Source organism: Heloderma suspectum, chromosome 4 (assembly GCF_057233095.1).
Source record: "Heloderma suspectum isolate Gila_16-S chromosome 4, 16-S_ref, whole genome shotgun sequence".
Lineage (NCBI taxonomy): Eukaryota > Metazoa > Chordata > Lepidosauria > Squamata > Helodermatidae > Heloderma > Heloderma suspectum.
Window position 1 is genome coordinate 140,389,187 of NC_139461.1, and position 14,155 is coordinate 140,403,341.

Here is a 14,155-nt window from a genome sequence, read left to right on the forward strand (position 1 = left end):
TTATATTATTATTTTTGTTGATTCTTGTATAGTTTTTATGCTGTTGTTTTTATTATTATATTTTTATTTTATTATGTAATTATATAATTGTATTATTTATTATTATTTGTATTATTATATTATCTATATTATTATTTTATGTTAATTTTCTTTTATTATTTTAGTTGATTCTTGTATGCAGCTTTTATGCTGTGTTGTTTTTATGGTTGGCTTTCTTGTTAAACCGCTTTTAACTCTGTACGCCGCCTAGAGGACTTGTACGCAGGCGGGTCAGACACTGAATGAGCGTGCTTGCCGCAGGCTCCACGCGGTCAAGGGCCCGGGCATGAAGTAACCCGCTTCGGGTCCCGACGCCCCGCGCTCCTTCTCCGCCGCAGGCACGTCCTTCCTTTTGCGGGGACGCGGCCGTCCCCTGCCGCCTCCTGCTCCGCGAGGACAAAGGGAGGGCGAGTCCCACCGCCCCGCCGCCTCTCCTTCGCAGCGGCGCGTTCTTCGCGGCTGGGTGGGAGGCGGCGGCAGGTGCGGGCCGGGCCAGGCCGTCGCTCAGCGGGAACGGGCTGGCGGCGGGCGCTCCCCTCTCCTAAGCGGAGGCTGCCAAGGGGGCTCCCGTGCGCGGCCGGGCATGGAGAGCTACACCTGGCGCGGCTCGCCGCCTCGACCCGGCTGCGCGCTCGCCAGCAAAGCCCGCCGCCGCTCCTGGCGGGGCAGCCTGTAGCCGCTGGGCGCCCTTCCCCTGGCGGCGGAGCAGGAGCGGCCGGGGGGCGTGAGGCAGCGCGCGCGCGCGCGGTTCGTTCAAGTCGCGACGCCGCTTTCGGCTGCTCTGCACGGCCCCCCGCAGGGCATGCGGGTCTCTGCCGCCCTGCAAGCGGGCTCCACTTCCCTTTGCGAAGCAGGCGCCGGCCTCCCCTTCGCTACGGGTTCTGTGCGGGCGGAGGATGCATCCGCGCGGCGTGGCGGGGCTGTGCCTGTGGCTTGCCTTGGGAACGCAACTCAAGGTACGTTGTCCCAGCGCAGGGGCGTTAAAGCCACCCTTTTCCTCCCGGTTCTCTTTGAGCTGCGCTAATGACGACTGTGCAGATACCTCTTTATCTCCCCAGAGGTGTTGCATTTAAAAAAAAAAAACCCTTTCCCTTCGCCAACTTTATTACTTGCGTCTTCGCAATATTGCAAAGACGCAATTAATGTAACGATATATGCTCTCCCAGCCTTTTCCTCTTTTTTCAGCGTTGGTTGCATTTCCTACATCGTTGCTTGTATTCCTTTTTCTCCTCTAGGCTGCACCTGTGGCATGTGTGGGTCAAACAGCAGCTGGGACCCCAAATCTCCTCCTTCCCCCTTTGCACTCTGAGTTGCTGGACTTCACAGAGAACAGGGGTAAGTCGGCAGAACTCGGAATAATTTCCACTGCTCCTGAGTTGTATTAACCCCTGGACGGATTAAGTTATATAGCAAGGATGATGCTATGCAAGGTGACTGATGTCTAATGAAAACAATTTTTTGACTTCCTTTTTAAAGTTCATTACATATCAACCCTAACTCTTTGCTGATAGGTCTTTGTGCTATGCATGTTTGCGCAAACATCTTACTTCCAGGTGAAGTGTGCGTGCATAGGATTGCAGTCTTGATGTGATATATTATATGGAAGTTCAGAATAGTTGATTGAGATTCCGTCATATTAATGTGAACTCATTTAATCAACCTGATAGCTCATGTTCATGCCCGGTAGCTCATGAACCTGGGATTTCAGGATAATTGTGGTATTTGGGTTGCTTACATTTGTCTGCTGATCCTAAAGCTTGCTTGCTTAGAAGTAAACTTCATGTTCCATTGGAATCAGTGCATGCATCAGAATAAAGCATGTTTAAGGCTGCAGTTCTAAGCACGCTATCTTGGAATTTATCCCCATTGAGCACAGTGGGGCTTGTTTTCAATCAAACATTGGGCTACATGCTTCTGTGGGGATTCAGAAAATGACACAATCTAATATTTTGTGCATAAGTGATCCAACCTCCTAGATTTATACAGCTGTAAGGACATGTACTAGGAAGTAAATTCCACTGAATTCTGAGATTAATTCCAAATAAATATGTTTAGGATTGAGCTGTAAAAATTTTTCCCACTTCCTCTAAATGCCATGTTCTATTTTTATTAATAAGAAGGTCAACATCTTTAATTTATCTTTTGGTACTTGGAATATTATTGTGAAATGTGGGTTATAGTTGATGTGTTGCTTTTGATCTGCGTGAATGGATTTCCACACCCACATAACACAGAAACTGCGAGTGTGGCTTTCTTTGGCTTTCTTAAATTAAACTGATATTTGCTACTGGCTTTCTTCCAGTCTGGAGTGTCTGCCCTGCAATTTAAAAACTAACAATAACTTAATGGATGAGGAAATAACACCCATGCACATTCAAGCTAATGAATAACTGTTGCCCTCAGTGAGGTCTTACTACATGGTGATAGGAGCCCAGTGAAGATCTGAGCCAATAGGTGACCTGCTTTACTTTTCCCCTGCAAATGTTTAAGTAAAGCTGGAAGTCAAAACTGAGGCTTATTTTTATATATATCATCTACACCCTTTCCCCATAATCATGACAAGAGGAAGTTCAGCTTTTTATTAGGCACATAAAACATCCAGCTGCATAATGCTCTACTGGAATGATTCCATTCTGTAATAGTGTCATAAAAGTATATGATTAAAGCAGCCTTGTTTTTGATCAGTCGCCATAGGTGACTAGGAATTTCACCCAGGTGAGCGAGCCAGGCTGTCAGAAGAAGGACGGAGCACACAGCCAGCCCACTGCATTCCTTGGCTGGATGTAGAGGAGGACCCTTTGCTTCCTCCCTTCCCAGTGTAGAAACTAAGGGGGCTGCTGGGGGAGGGATGGAATATGCAGCTCTTCCACTGGCAGCTGAAGGCATTTCTATATTGGGCAGGGAGGAAAAGAAGCCCCCTCCTCTCTATTCAGTGTAGAAGCCAAGAGGGCTGTGGCAAAGGGAAGGAGCACTCCTTGCCTCTGTGTGTCTCTGCCAGATGTGCAGCAGGCAAACCTCCACATCTAGCGCCGAAAGACTGCAGGCTGGTGGCAGAGCAATCCATGCCTTGGCCACCAGCCTGCTGAGCTTCTGCGCTGGATGCCCAGGAGGAGGCGAAGCCCTTTCCTGCATGTCCAGCTTTCTGGCAGTGGCCACACAGATCGCTTTATCCCTCTAGCCAACAGTCAGTTGAGCTTCTGTGCTCAGTGCGCAGGAGGTGAAGCCGCTCTGTGTGAGCTCGTCATAGAAACTGCGTGGGCTGGCAGAAGAGGCAGGGAGCACTGGATTTCTTACTGGAAAAAAGGTGTCCCAGTCCACCTTCCCCAACCTGGTGCCCTCCAGATATTTTTGACTGTGGCTCCCAGCATTCCTGACTGTTAGCCATGCCGACTGGGGCTGATGGGAGTTGGAGTCCAAAACATCTGGAGGGCACTAAGTTGGGAGAGGCTGCACTGGCCTGTCTTTTCCTCACAAGAGGGGCTGGCAAAGGATGGGTGGAGGGCTCCAGCAGCCCCCTCTTGCGAGTAAAAAGCAGGCTGGTAACTTTTGGCAGCTCATTTACAAGGTTATGTTAAGGGAAGTCATGCGAGTGGTGATTTGAAAAGACGCTAGAGGGTGCTAAATGTGAACATTCCTGTCGCAGAGCCTTCAGTCAGTCATTCCGTGCAGGTCTCCTTTGGATTCAAGTGGGAAATTCCTCATTACGTTTTTTCAGGGCATTTGATTGAGAGGCTCTAGAGCACCCTGCCCCAACCTGGCAGCCTCCAGACGCACTGGACTACAATTCCCATCATCCCCAGCCAGCATGCCTGCTGTGGGTGGGAGTTGTAGTCCAACACACCTGGAGGCTGGCAGGTTGGGAGAGGCTGCTCTAGATGTGTTTAAACCCTATCTCTAGAGCCACCTTCCCCCAACCATGTTTCCTTCTGATGTACTGGACTGCAACTTCTGTCATCCCCACCCACCATCCTGTCATCTTTGCAGAAATGTCTGTTCCTTGTAGGTTAAAATTAGCTTTATTAAATGTTGCCAAAGATGGGGCCATCATGCATTTGTCCCCACGCCCCCTGTGTAATATCTCATAAGACTTACCTAAGCCTTGGACATGACAACGTGACCCACTTCCCACTGCTGTCAGAATAGGTTGTGTTGTAGCATTATCTGCGAGTAAAATGCCAAACAAATGCTACTTCTGAAGTCACCAGGAGGGTACATCTGTTTTTTTATGCTTATTTCTTTTAATGTAAGCCTGTATTAGTGCAAACAGGCTGCGGTCCTCAGAGTTGCAGCATAAGGATGTTGCCTTACACCAGGCCAGACTGTTTCTCCATCTGGTCCATTCTGATTGGCAGCAGCTCTCCAAGAGTCTCAGGCAGGGGCCTTTGCCATCACCTGCAATCTGATGGGAATTTGAAATTCCAGGGATTGGGCTGAGGATCTTCTGCAGGTTAAGCCTGTGCTCTACCACTGAGCTATGGGTCTTCCTTTGGGGCACTGTTTGCATGGGGCCCTGCATGGAAATACTTGAGCCTCTGGATTTTGTTCAGTCGTTCAGTCGTGTCCGACTCTTCGTGACCCCATGGACCATAGTGAAAATGGCCTTCCTGTCCTGCGCTCTCTCCCGGAGCATGCTCAAGTTCATATTCATTGCATCCGTGATGCTATCTAGCCATCTCATCCTCTGCCGTCCCCTTCTCCTTTTGCCTTCAGTCTTTCCCAGCATCGGGGTCTTTTCCAGGGAGTTTTCTCTTCGCATTAGGTGGCCAAAATATTGGAGCTTCAGCTTCAGTATCTGTCCTTCCAATGAGCACTCAGGGTTGATTTCCTTTAGGATGGACTGATTTGACCTCCTTGCAGTCCAGGGCACTCGTAAGAGTCTTCTCCAGCACCACAGTTCGAAAGCATCAATTATTCGGCGTTCAGCCTTCCTTATAGTCCAGCTCTCACAGCCATACATTACTACTGGGAAAACCATAGCTTTGATTAGACGGACCTTTGTCGGCAAGGTGATGTCTCTGCTTCTTACTATGCTGTCTAGGTTTGCCATAGCTTTCCTCCCAAGGAGCAAGCGTCTTTTAATTTCATGGCTACAGTCACCGTCTGCGGTGATCTTGGAGCCCAAGAAAGTAAAATCTGTCACTGCTTCCATTTCTTCCCTTTCTATATGCCAGGAAGTGATGGGGCCAGATGCCATGATCTTCGTTTTTTTAATGTTGAGTTTCAAACCAGCTTTTGCACTCTCCTCTTTCACCCTCAACAAGAGGCTCTTTAGATCCTCTTCGCTTTCTGCCATTAGGGTGGTATCGTCTGCATATCGGAGGTTGTTGATAATTCTCCCAGCAATCTTAATTCCGACCTCTGATTCATCCAACCCGGCATTTCTCATGATGTACTCTGCATATAAGTTAAATAAGCAGGGTGACAATATGCAGCCTTGTCGTACTCCTTTCCCAATTTGGAACCAATCGGTTGTTCCATGTCTGGTTCTTACTGTTGCTTCTTGACCCTCGTACAGGTTTCTCAGGAGACAGGTAAGGTGGTCTGGTACTCCCATCACTTTAAGAATTTGCCACAGTTTGTTGTGATCCACACAATCAAAGGCTTTAGCGTAGTCAATGAAGCAGAAATAGACGTTTTTCTGGAATTCTCTTGCTTTCTCCATGATGCAGCGAATGTTGGCGATTTGATCTCTAGTTCCTCTGCCTCTTCTAAACCCAGCTTGTACTTCCGGTAGTTCTCAGTTCGCATACTGCTGAAGCCTAGCTTGTAGGATTTTGAGCATGACCTTGCTGGCATGTGAAATGAGCGCAATTGTGCGGTAGTTTGAACACTCTTTGGCGTTGCCCTTCTTTGGAATTGGAATGTAAACTGACCTTTTCCAGTCTTGTGGCCACTGTTGAGTGTTCCAGATTTGTTGGCATATTGAATGCAGCACTTTAACAGCATCATCTTTTAGGATTTTAAATAGCTCGGCTGGAATACTGTTATCTCCGCTAGCTTTGTTGTTACTAATGCTTCCTAAGGCCCACTTGACTTCACTCTCTAGGATGTCCGGCTCAAGTTCAGTGACCGCACTATCATGGCTATCAGGGACATTCAGATCTTTCCTGTATAGTTCTTCTGTGTATTCTTGCCACCTCTTCTTAATCTCATCTGCTTCTGTTAGGTCCCTGCCTTCTTTGTCCTTTATCATGCCCGTCTTTGCACAAAACGTTCCCTTGAGATCTCCAATTTTCTTGAAGAGATCTCTAGTCTTTCCCATTCTGTTGTTTTCCTCCATTTCTTTGCATTGTTCATTTAAGAAGGCCTTCTTGTCTCTCCTTGCTATTCTCTGGAACTCTGCATTCAGTTGGGTATATCTTCCCCTTTCTCCCTTGCTTTTCGCTTCCCTTCTTTCCTCAGCTACTTGTAAAGCCTCATCAGACAGCCACTTGGCTTTCTTGCATTTCTTTTTCTTTGGGATGGATTTCGTTGCTGCCTCCTGAACAATGTTACGGACCTCCGTCCATAGTTCCTCAGGCACTCTGTCTATCAGGTCTAATCCCTGAAATCTATTCCTCACCTCCACTGTATATTCATCAGGGATATGATTTAGGTCATACCTCTGGATTAAAATGACAATTTTTATAGAATCATAGAGTTGGAAGGGGCCATTGAGGCCATCGAATCCAACCCCTGACTCAGTGCAGGGATCCACTTTAAAGCGCCCCTGACGGATGGCTGCCCAGTCTCTGCTTGAATACCTCCAGTGACGGAGAGCCCATCACCTCCTTAAGCAGTTGGTTCTATCATCTGACTGCTCTGACTGTTAGGAAGTTTTTCCTGATGTTCAGCTGTAATCTGCTGAGGCACCTAGAGACTGAGCACATTATAACCTGCTCTAGAATCTTCCCAGGAATTGGGAAATGTCAGACTGATTGGTCTATAATTTTCCTGATCTTCCTTTTTGCCCTTTTTGAAGACAGGAACGTTTGCCCTCTTCCAGTCCTCCAGTATTTCACCCATTCCCCGGGATTACTCAAAGATAATAGATAGAGGTTCTGGTAATTCATCTGCCAGCTCCTTCAACACCTCAGTATGCAATTCCTCTGGACCTGCGGACTTGAACTCATTTAAGATGCTTAGATATTCCCTATTCTCAACTTGTACTGCTACACCTTCAAACACACATCACATATGCCAGACTGGACACAGATCCTCTTTTGGGAGAAGCCTGAGCCAAAATAGGAGTTGAGCAGTTCCGCCTTTTCTTTGTCACCTGTCAGCATGTTGCCATCTTTGCTGAGCAGCTGGTCTGCCATTACCTTTGTCCTCCTGTTACTCTGAACACATCCGAAGAAGCCATTGTTGTTGTTCTTCTGTCATCCCTCGCCAACTTCAGCTCATTCTGAGCTTTAGCCTTCCTGTTACTACGTCTGCAATTCCAGGCTCTGGGCCTGTACATTTCCTTAGTGACCTGTCCCTCCTCCCACCTCCTATATGTGTCTTTTTTATTTTCAGATCATCGCTAAGCTTTTTGTGTAGACATATTGGCTTCTTCTGTTGTCTTCCATTTTATCTCCTCATTGGGATTGTTTTTGATTGCCTTTAGTATCTCCTTTTTTAGGAACTCTCATCCCTCTGGAACTCCTCTTCCTGTTAAGTTTTCCTTCCATGGAATCCTACTTATCATTGCTCTGAGTTTATTAAAATCAGCTTTCCTGAAGTCCAAGGTACACATTTGACTATGCTCAGCTTTAATTTTCATAAAAGCAAGAATTCAAGCATTACATGGTCCCTGTCCCCCAAAGTTCCTGCTACTTTCATCTCATCAGCTAACTCTTCCCTATTGGTCAGAATCAAGACAAGGATGGCTGATGCCCTCATTCCTTCCTCCACCCTCTGAAGGAGAAAGTTGTCAGCAAAGCAAGTCAGGAATTCCCTGGAGAGACCATGCTAGGCAGAATTTGTCCCCCAACAGACATCGAGGTAATTATAGTCCCCCATAGCTACTGGTACATACTCTCTTGAAATGGCTGCAGTTTGCTCTTGGAATGCATCATCCACATCTTCTCCTTGGTTGGGTAGTCGATAGTAAGCTCCAGCCTACAAGTATTGTTTTTATTCCTTCCTCCATTTATTTAACTGATATGCTATCAACAGGGCCACCATGTTCATTCTCTTGAATTTCTCTGCAGGTGTGTACATTCCGAACATACAGTTCAGCTCCCTTTCTTACAGCTTCTGTTCTATTTGAACAAGTTATATCCTTCAGTTGCTCTGTTCCGCTTGTGGGAGTCATCCCTCCAAGTCTCAGTTATACCTATCAAGGCATGTTTACCTTCTTGAATCAAGAGTAGAAGCTGTGTATTTCTCTGAGCATTAGTATAAAGACATTGAAAGCCATGAAGGCTACGCTGCAGTGACCTCCCTGCATTTTTTTAAGAGGTTAAATAGGCTCCCCAATAGCTGCTGTTTCCATTCCTGCTACAGTGCCTTACCTGTAGTCCTTGCCTGTGGCCTTTCGTCTCCATCCCCCGCAGTATTCCGTTTAAAGCCTCCTGATCAAACTCGCCATTCCTTGGGCAAACACCTTCTTCCTGGTCTTCATGAGGTGCAGTCCATGCCCTGCCAGCAGTCCTTCATCCAAAAAGCATTAACCACAGTCTCAGAAACCAAATGTCTACTAGTGACACTATCTTCATAGCCAGTTCTTCAAAATATTTTTTTCCCATTCTACTTCTCTTCCATGGACTGGAAGGATGGATGAGAACACCATTTGAGCCCCAAAGGTTTTGAGCTTCCTTCTTAGAGCTTTGTAGTCTGACATGATGTGGGTCATAGCTGTGCTTGGCAGGATTGTTCGTTCCTACAGGGCTGATCAGGAGGGGATAACTGTCGATGAACTTCATGAGTTTCGGCAGCCACTCCATCGCATCTCCAATCCATTCTCTGGGAGACAACGTACTTCTTGAGCCAATGGCACAAACCCACTTCTGTTCCTCACACTAGGACATCACCAACCATGACCACCCTTCTCATCCTCTTCTATTCATACCTCTGCTTGGACTGAGGGCCCAAATGAACGTTACTTTAAATGTGTGTCCAGCAGCGACATCTTTTATTTTTACTCTAGAGTAGATGCAAGGCTCCTGATCCAGATCAGACCTAGCATAGGAGGTAAGGAGACTTTTTAAGATCCGGATTGGGTCCCCTGTGCCTACTGTAGAGTAAAAATGAAAACAAGACATAGCTGCAAGGCATAGACACATATTTCAAGTAATGTCTGTTTTGGCCCTGAGTTGCAAAATTGAGTTGCTGCTTTGCTTTCATAGAGGCTGCTAAAAAGTCACTGTTTCTAGTAAGCCAGTAACTTTGTTTCTGTCATCACCTTGCTACTGTTGCTGATCCGATAACAATACAACGCCCATGATCTGGGAAATGCACGCACAGGGGGTGGGTGGGGAGGGGGACGTAGAATCCTCAAGCTGTACTTTGGCTAGAGTGAGGCCCGAGGTGGAAAGCAGCATAATTGATTATGAGAGGGGGCTTGGGAAGGTGTGGAATGCTTGCAGATAGTGAAGTGCTCATTCAGGGAACACTCAAGCATATCAGCCGTTCCCAACCAGGCGTCCGCCAGATGTGTTGGAGCAGCGGAGGCTGGTGGCTCCGATGTCAGTGGGACACTGAATCCGGTCCGGGTTTCAGTCAGAACTCTAAAGGAGCTCTCCAAGGCGCAGAAGCACCTTGGAGAGCTCCTTCAGAGTTCTGACTGAAACCCGGAGTGGATTCACTGCCTCACTGACCTCGGAGCCACCGGCATCCGCTGTGTTGGACTACAACTGCTCTCATCCCGATTGAATGGGCATGCTTTCTGGGGATGATGGGAGTTGTAGTCCAACACATCCAGAGGGTGCCGGAGGTTGGGGCAGGCTGGACCATATGATTCCCTCTGCCCACCTAAAGTTGGCATGTCAGGGAGACTGCTGTGATAGGTTCTGCACAGGGTTGGTAGGAGGAGGGACTATTTACTCCTTTCCCCACATGGATGGGAAACCAGTTTGCGGAAACTGATTTTGGGGAGACAAACAACAGGAGGGAAAAGCATCCTCAGCCCCTCTGCTTGGTCTGAAGCCATCCACATAGGAAGCTGCCTTGTACTGTAGCCGTGTACTTCGGTATTGTCTAACTCTATGATGAAGGCAAGGAGCTTTCCATGGAGTTTCTCCAGCCCTCTCCAGAGGGGATTGAACCTGGGAACTTCTGCATCACAGCATGTGCTCCACTACTGAACTATAGCCCTCTCCAGATATTTTATATGAAAAGCAATAATTGAACTACATGCAATGTATCTTTTGGCCCTTAGTCTTTACGGAGCCACAGGCTTCTGCTTTTCTTATCGTAGACTAACATGGCTACCGTTTTGCAATTTTAAAACTTTATACGGAGCAACTTTAGTCCTGTGGAGAGGCAGTTGCAATGTATGCGTGTTCACACTTGCGTTTGCGACTGTGGAGACATCCGCGCCATTGTGCATTCTGATTCTATATCTTGACTGATTGCAGAATATGATATTGTGACAGCATATGAAGTAGACCAAAATGGGGATTATGTAAGCCATGCAGTTGCACACCATGAAAGGAGGAAGAGATCAGCTTCAGAGGGAGCAATTGAGTCGCTACACCTCCGTTTCCATGGATTTGGCCATGACTTCCAGCTTGACCTTAAGACTTCTGATTTTCTCGTGGCACCTGGATTTACTATACAGACATTGGGCAAGGGGCGAACCAAGTCAATACACACATACCCAGCAGAGGACTTTTGCTTTTATCAAGGTGTCTTGCGATTGCACAAAAACTCATCTGTAGCACTTTCAACATGTGGAGGCTTGGTAAGTAGAGATGCAAAAAATGCTGCAACCTAAGGGATATCATATGCAACGTGGTAGCTCTTGTCAAAGTGAAATTCAAGCAGGATGTGGAGGGTCCCACTGAGGTGAAACATCCGTTGGAATGTCAATAGAATGACATTTCACGGGATTCTGTTTTAAAGAATGCATGCAAACAAATTCATACATAAAAAATACAATGTGTACCCAGCAAATGTACCTTTACTGTCACATGAATTGTATAGGTGTATAGATAGGTACTTGTCTAATACAGTCCACATGTATGCATGTGTATGTATAGCTCATATACTCATAAGAACTTAAGAGTCCTGCTGGATCAGGCAAATGTCTATGTCATGGGCCGGCAGTTCTGGCGCTCCAGATGTTCTGGCCTACAACTCCCATAATCCATCATTGACTATGCTGGCTAGGGCTGGGGGGTGGTGTTGGCCAAAACATCTGGAGGGCCACACATTGTTCACCCTGGTCTATGTTGCCCAGCATTCTGTTTCCAACAGAGGCTAGCCAGAAGCATCCTGGGAAACCCACAAGCAGGCCATGAAGCCAATATCCCTGTCCCTGCTGTTTCCCTCATAGCAGCTGGTATTCAGAATTATGCTCTTTCTCTACACTGAAGTTCTGTTTAACGATCATGGCTAACAACTATTGATAGACTTTGTCTAATTTGCCTAATTCTTTAAGCACATCTAAGAATTTGTCTAGTTTTTTAAGACCATCCATCACCACACATCTTACATCACTGAGTTCTCTAAGTTATGCATGTGTTGCATGAGGAAATGCTTTCTTTTATCTGTCTACTGCTGATCAATTTCTGTGGGTGACCCTCAAGTTCCAGTGTGGTGAGAGAGGGAGAACAATTTCTTTCTGTCTGCTTTTTCCACACTATACATAATTTTATAAACCTGTCATTCCACCTTCCACCCACCTCCATTTGTGTGCGCATGTAGATTCAATCCATTTCACACATTCATTTTCATTGCTTGATGTATCAAGCTGTAATGCACATGTAGAGATGAGCTGCCGCAGGTCAAATACTACAGAGAAGTTGCACATCACATAGTGTGCAGTGCTATTCAGTGTTGTTTGATTTTATATGTTTGCACTGCAAGTTATGAGAACTTAAGGATATGATTTACATGTACTTTGAAATTCCTCACCCCCATGAAGGAGGCTATCACGTTTCCTGCCTCTTTTATGGGAGCAGGAGAACTTGGTTAAGTGTTGAGTGTTTACCTGATCAGACCATATATGTATATAAATATACATCAAACCAGTAGACCAGGAAGCCGTCATGTCTGCATGCTTATGTAGTTGTAAACATGTGTTAGCTGCTACATAATGTGGGAAGTGGCCCTTACAACAGAGGCCAAGGGTACTGAATAAATGTGATGAATTTCTGTAGGTTAACACTGAAAGCTCAGTGAAGCTGACTTTAATTTTCTGCAGGGAGATGATTTCACTGAATTACGAATACATTTGCTGTGGAATAATTTGATATTTATCAATCAGAGTGCCAGGGATGATGTTGTCTTCCTTGGTTTGACCTAAATGCCTGTTCCCACCCAAAGGTTTCTTTGTCACTTCATAAGTCTAATTTTTTTTATTCGGCGGTATTCAAGTCTCAGCTGATTAAAGAACTTATTGAAGCACTAGGCTTAATCAGAAAAAGATCTCAGAGTGATTTTTGTATTTTCCCACTTTCTTAATGTAAAACAGGGGTGGACATGCAGCCCTGCTGGCTGTTTTTGCAGCCCCCACCGCCTCCCGGAAGCATGATTTTTCTTGTTTTAAATGGAAATCATAAAGGGGTTTTGCTACTGTGCCACTCTGCCAACTTTCAGCATGGGATCAGGGGTGTGGGCCCCAGGTGGTGCCCACCCTGACATAAAGGAATGAACAAATCAAAGAACCAGACCAAAAGCCTTCCTTCACCCCAGAGGTAGCTTTGAGCAAGAGCCCTGTGCAGATGGTCATCAAGCATACAAAAGAATGCATGGGGTGGGGAACTGGGAAACCCAGTCTCCATGCATTGAAGATCCCATTTTCCTAGAAGCCTATGCAGGGTCACACGCTATGCATGATGCTATACCTTGCAAAAATGGAGGAACCAACACACACATTCATTTGCATGTACATGCATAAGCCACTCTACAAACCAGGACCTTCAACCCATGGAGGCCAGGGATGGAGCCGGTGAACATGACTCTGATTTTTCTTCCTTCTCCCCCTCCCCCCCTCCACAGTCATTTGTATATTTGACAGCCATCTGGTCAGGTTTTCAGTGTTGCTACTTTCTCTTCTACTGCCTCCATGAGGCATGTTGTGCCTCTAAAAGTATTTGCATAGTCAACGGCTTCCTTAAGTTGGCTGGTTTATACATGTGTGTCTGACACTTAATTTCTTAGCCCTTGATGATTGGCTTCCCGGAGCAGAGTGAAAGACAGGTGTCAAGGTCATGTCCTCCCACTGTATAGTGAGGCAACAGAGACTGGCTGTACAATCCACAAAGTCTTTATTCAGTTAAAACATGTCTTCACACCTGTAGCATCTGTGAAAGCTAAGAGCTGTCCTCTAAGCCTAGTTAGGCAACTGCCTTGCTTTGTTTAGCTATCTACTAAATGAATGGTTTCCCGCCGTGCCCCACAGGTTTTTACTGGACTCCTCCTTCAGGGAGGGTCCTCCTGAACCAACTTCTGATGTGCAACCAATCAACACCCACTTATCCCTGCAGCAGACTCTTGGGGTCTGTCAATTCTGATGCTCTCTCCCCTGAGTTCCCACAGAGTGGAGAGGGAAGATGATCTCTCCTGGACCTCCTGTTCAATAAGTTCCTGGGAAGATTAATCCCTGACTCCTGGAGAGTCTTGGGGAATTGTGTCCCCCACGCTCTGTCTCACCTGGGCTTCTTCTAGCTCTGCCTCCACATCTGACTCCGAATCTGAAACCAAACCAGGGCGCCTGTGGGGGTGCACGAAAGTCACTTACCTGGTCTCGCAGCTTTTCGCGGTGGGGGGAGGCGCTTCGCTGCTCTCCCCGCGAAGTTCAGGCCGGGGGGGGGAGGCTTCCCGCCTCGCCCGGCCGAAATTCAGGCTGGGGAGGAGGCACCTCGCCTCACCCGGCCGCGAAATTAAAAGTTAAAAAAAAAAAACACGCCCCCGTGATAGGCTACGTGACGATTAACGTAGCCTATCATGGCTAGATCTGCAAAGTCAGCCGTGATAGGCTACG

The 14,155-nt window shown here is 46.8% G+C and overlaps 1 protein-coding gene across 1 annotated transcript in view; it reads left to right on the top strand.

Moving 5' to 3' along the window:
* The first annotated feature begins 257 nt into the window (after positions 1–257).
* Positions 258–14,155, top strand: part of ADAMTS16 (ADAM metallopeptidase with thrombospondin type 1 motif 16) — a 108,853-nt gene continuing 94,955 nt past the window's right edge. Inside the window, exons 1-3 of the mRNA XM_084848157.1 lie at positions 258–995; positions 1,275–1,374; positions 10,584–10,909. Coding sequence (XP_084704283.1) covers positions 936–995; positions 1,275–1,374; positions 10,584–10,909 — 486 coding nt within the window. The 5' untranslated portion in view covers positions 258–935. The remainder of the gene's footprint in view (positions 996–1,274; positions 1,375–10,583; positions 10,910–14,155) is intronic.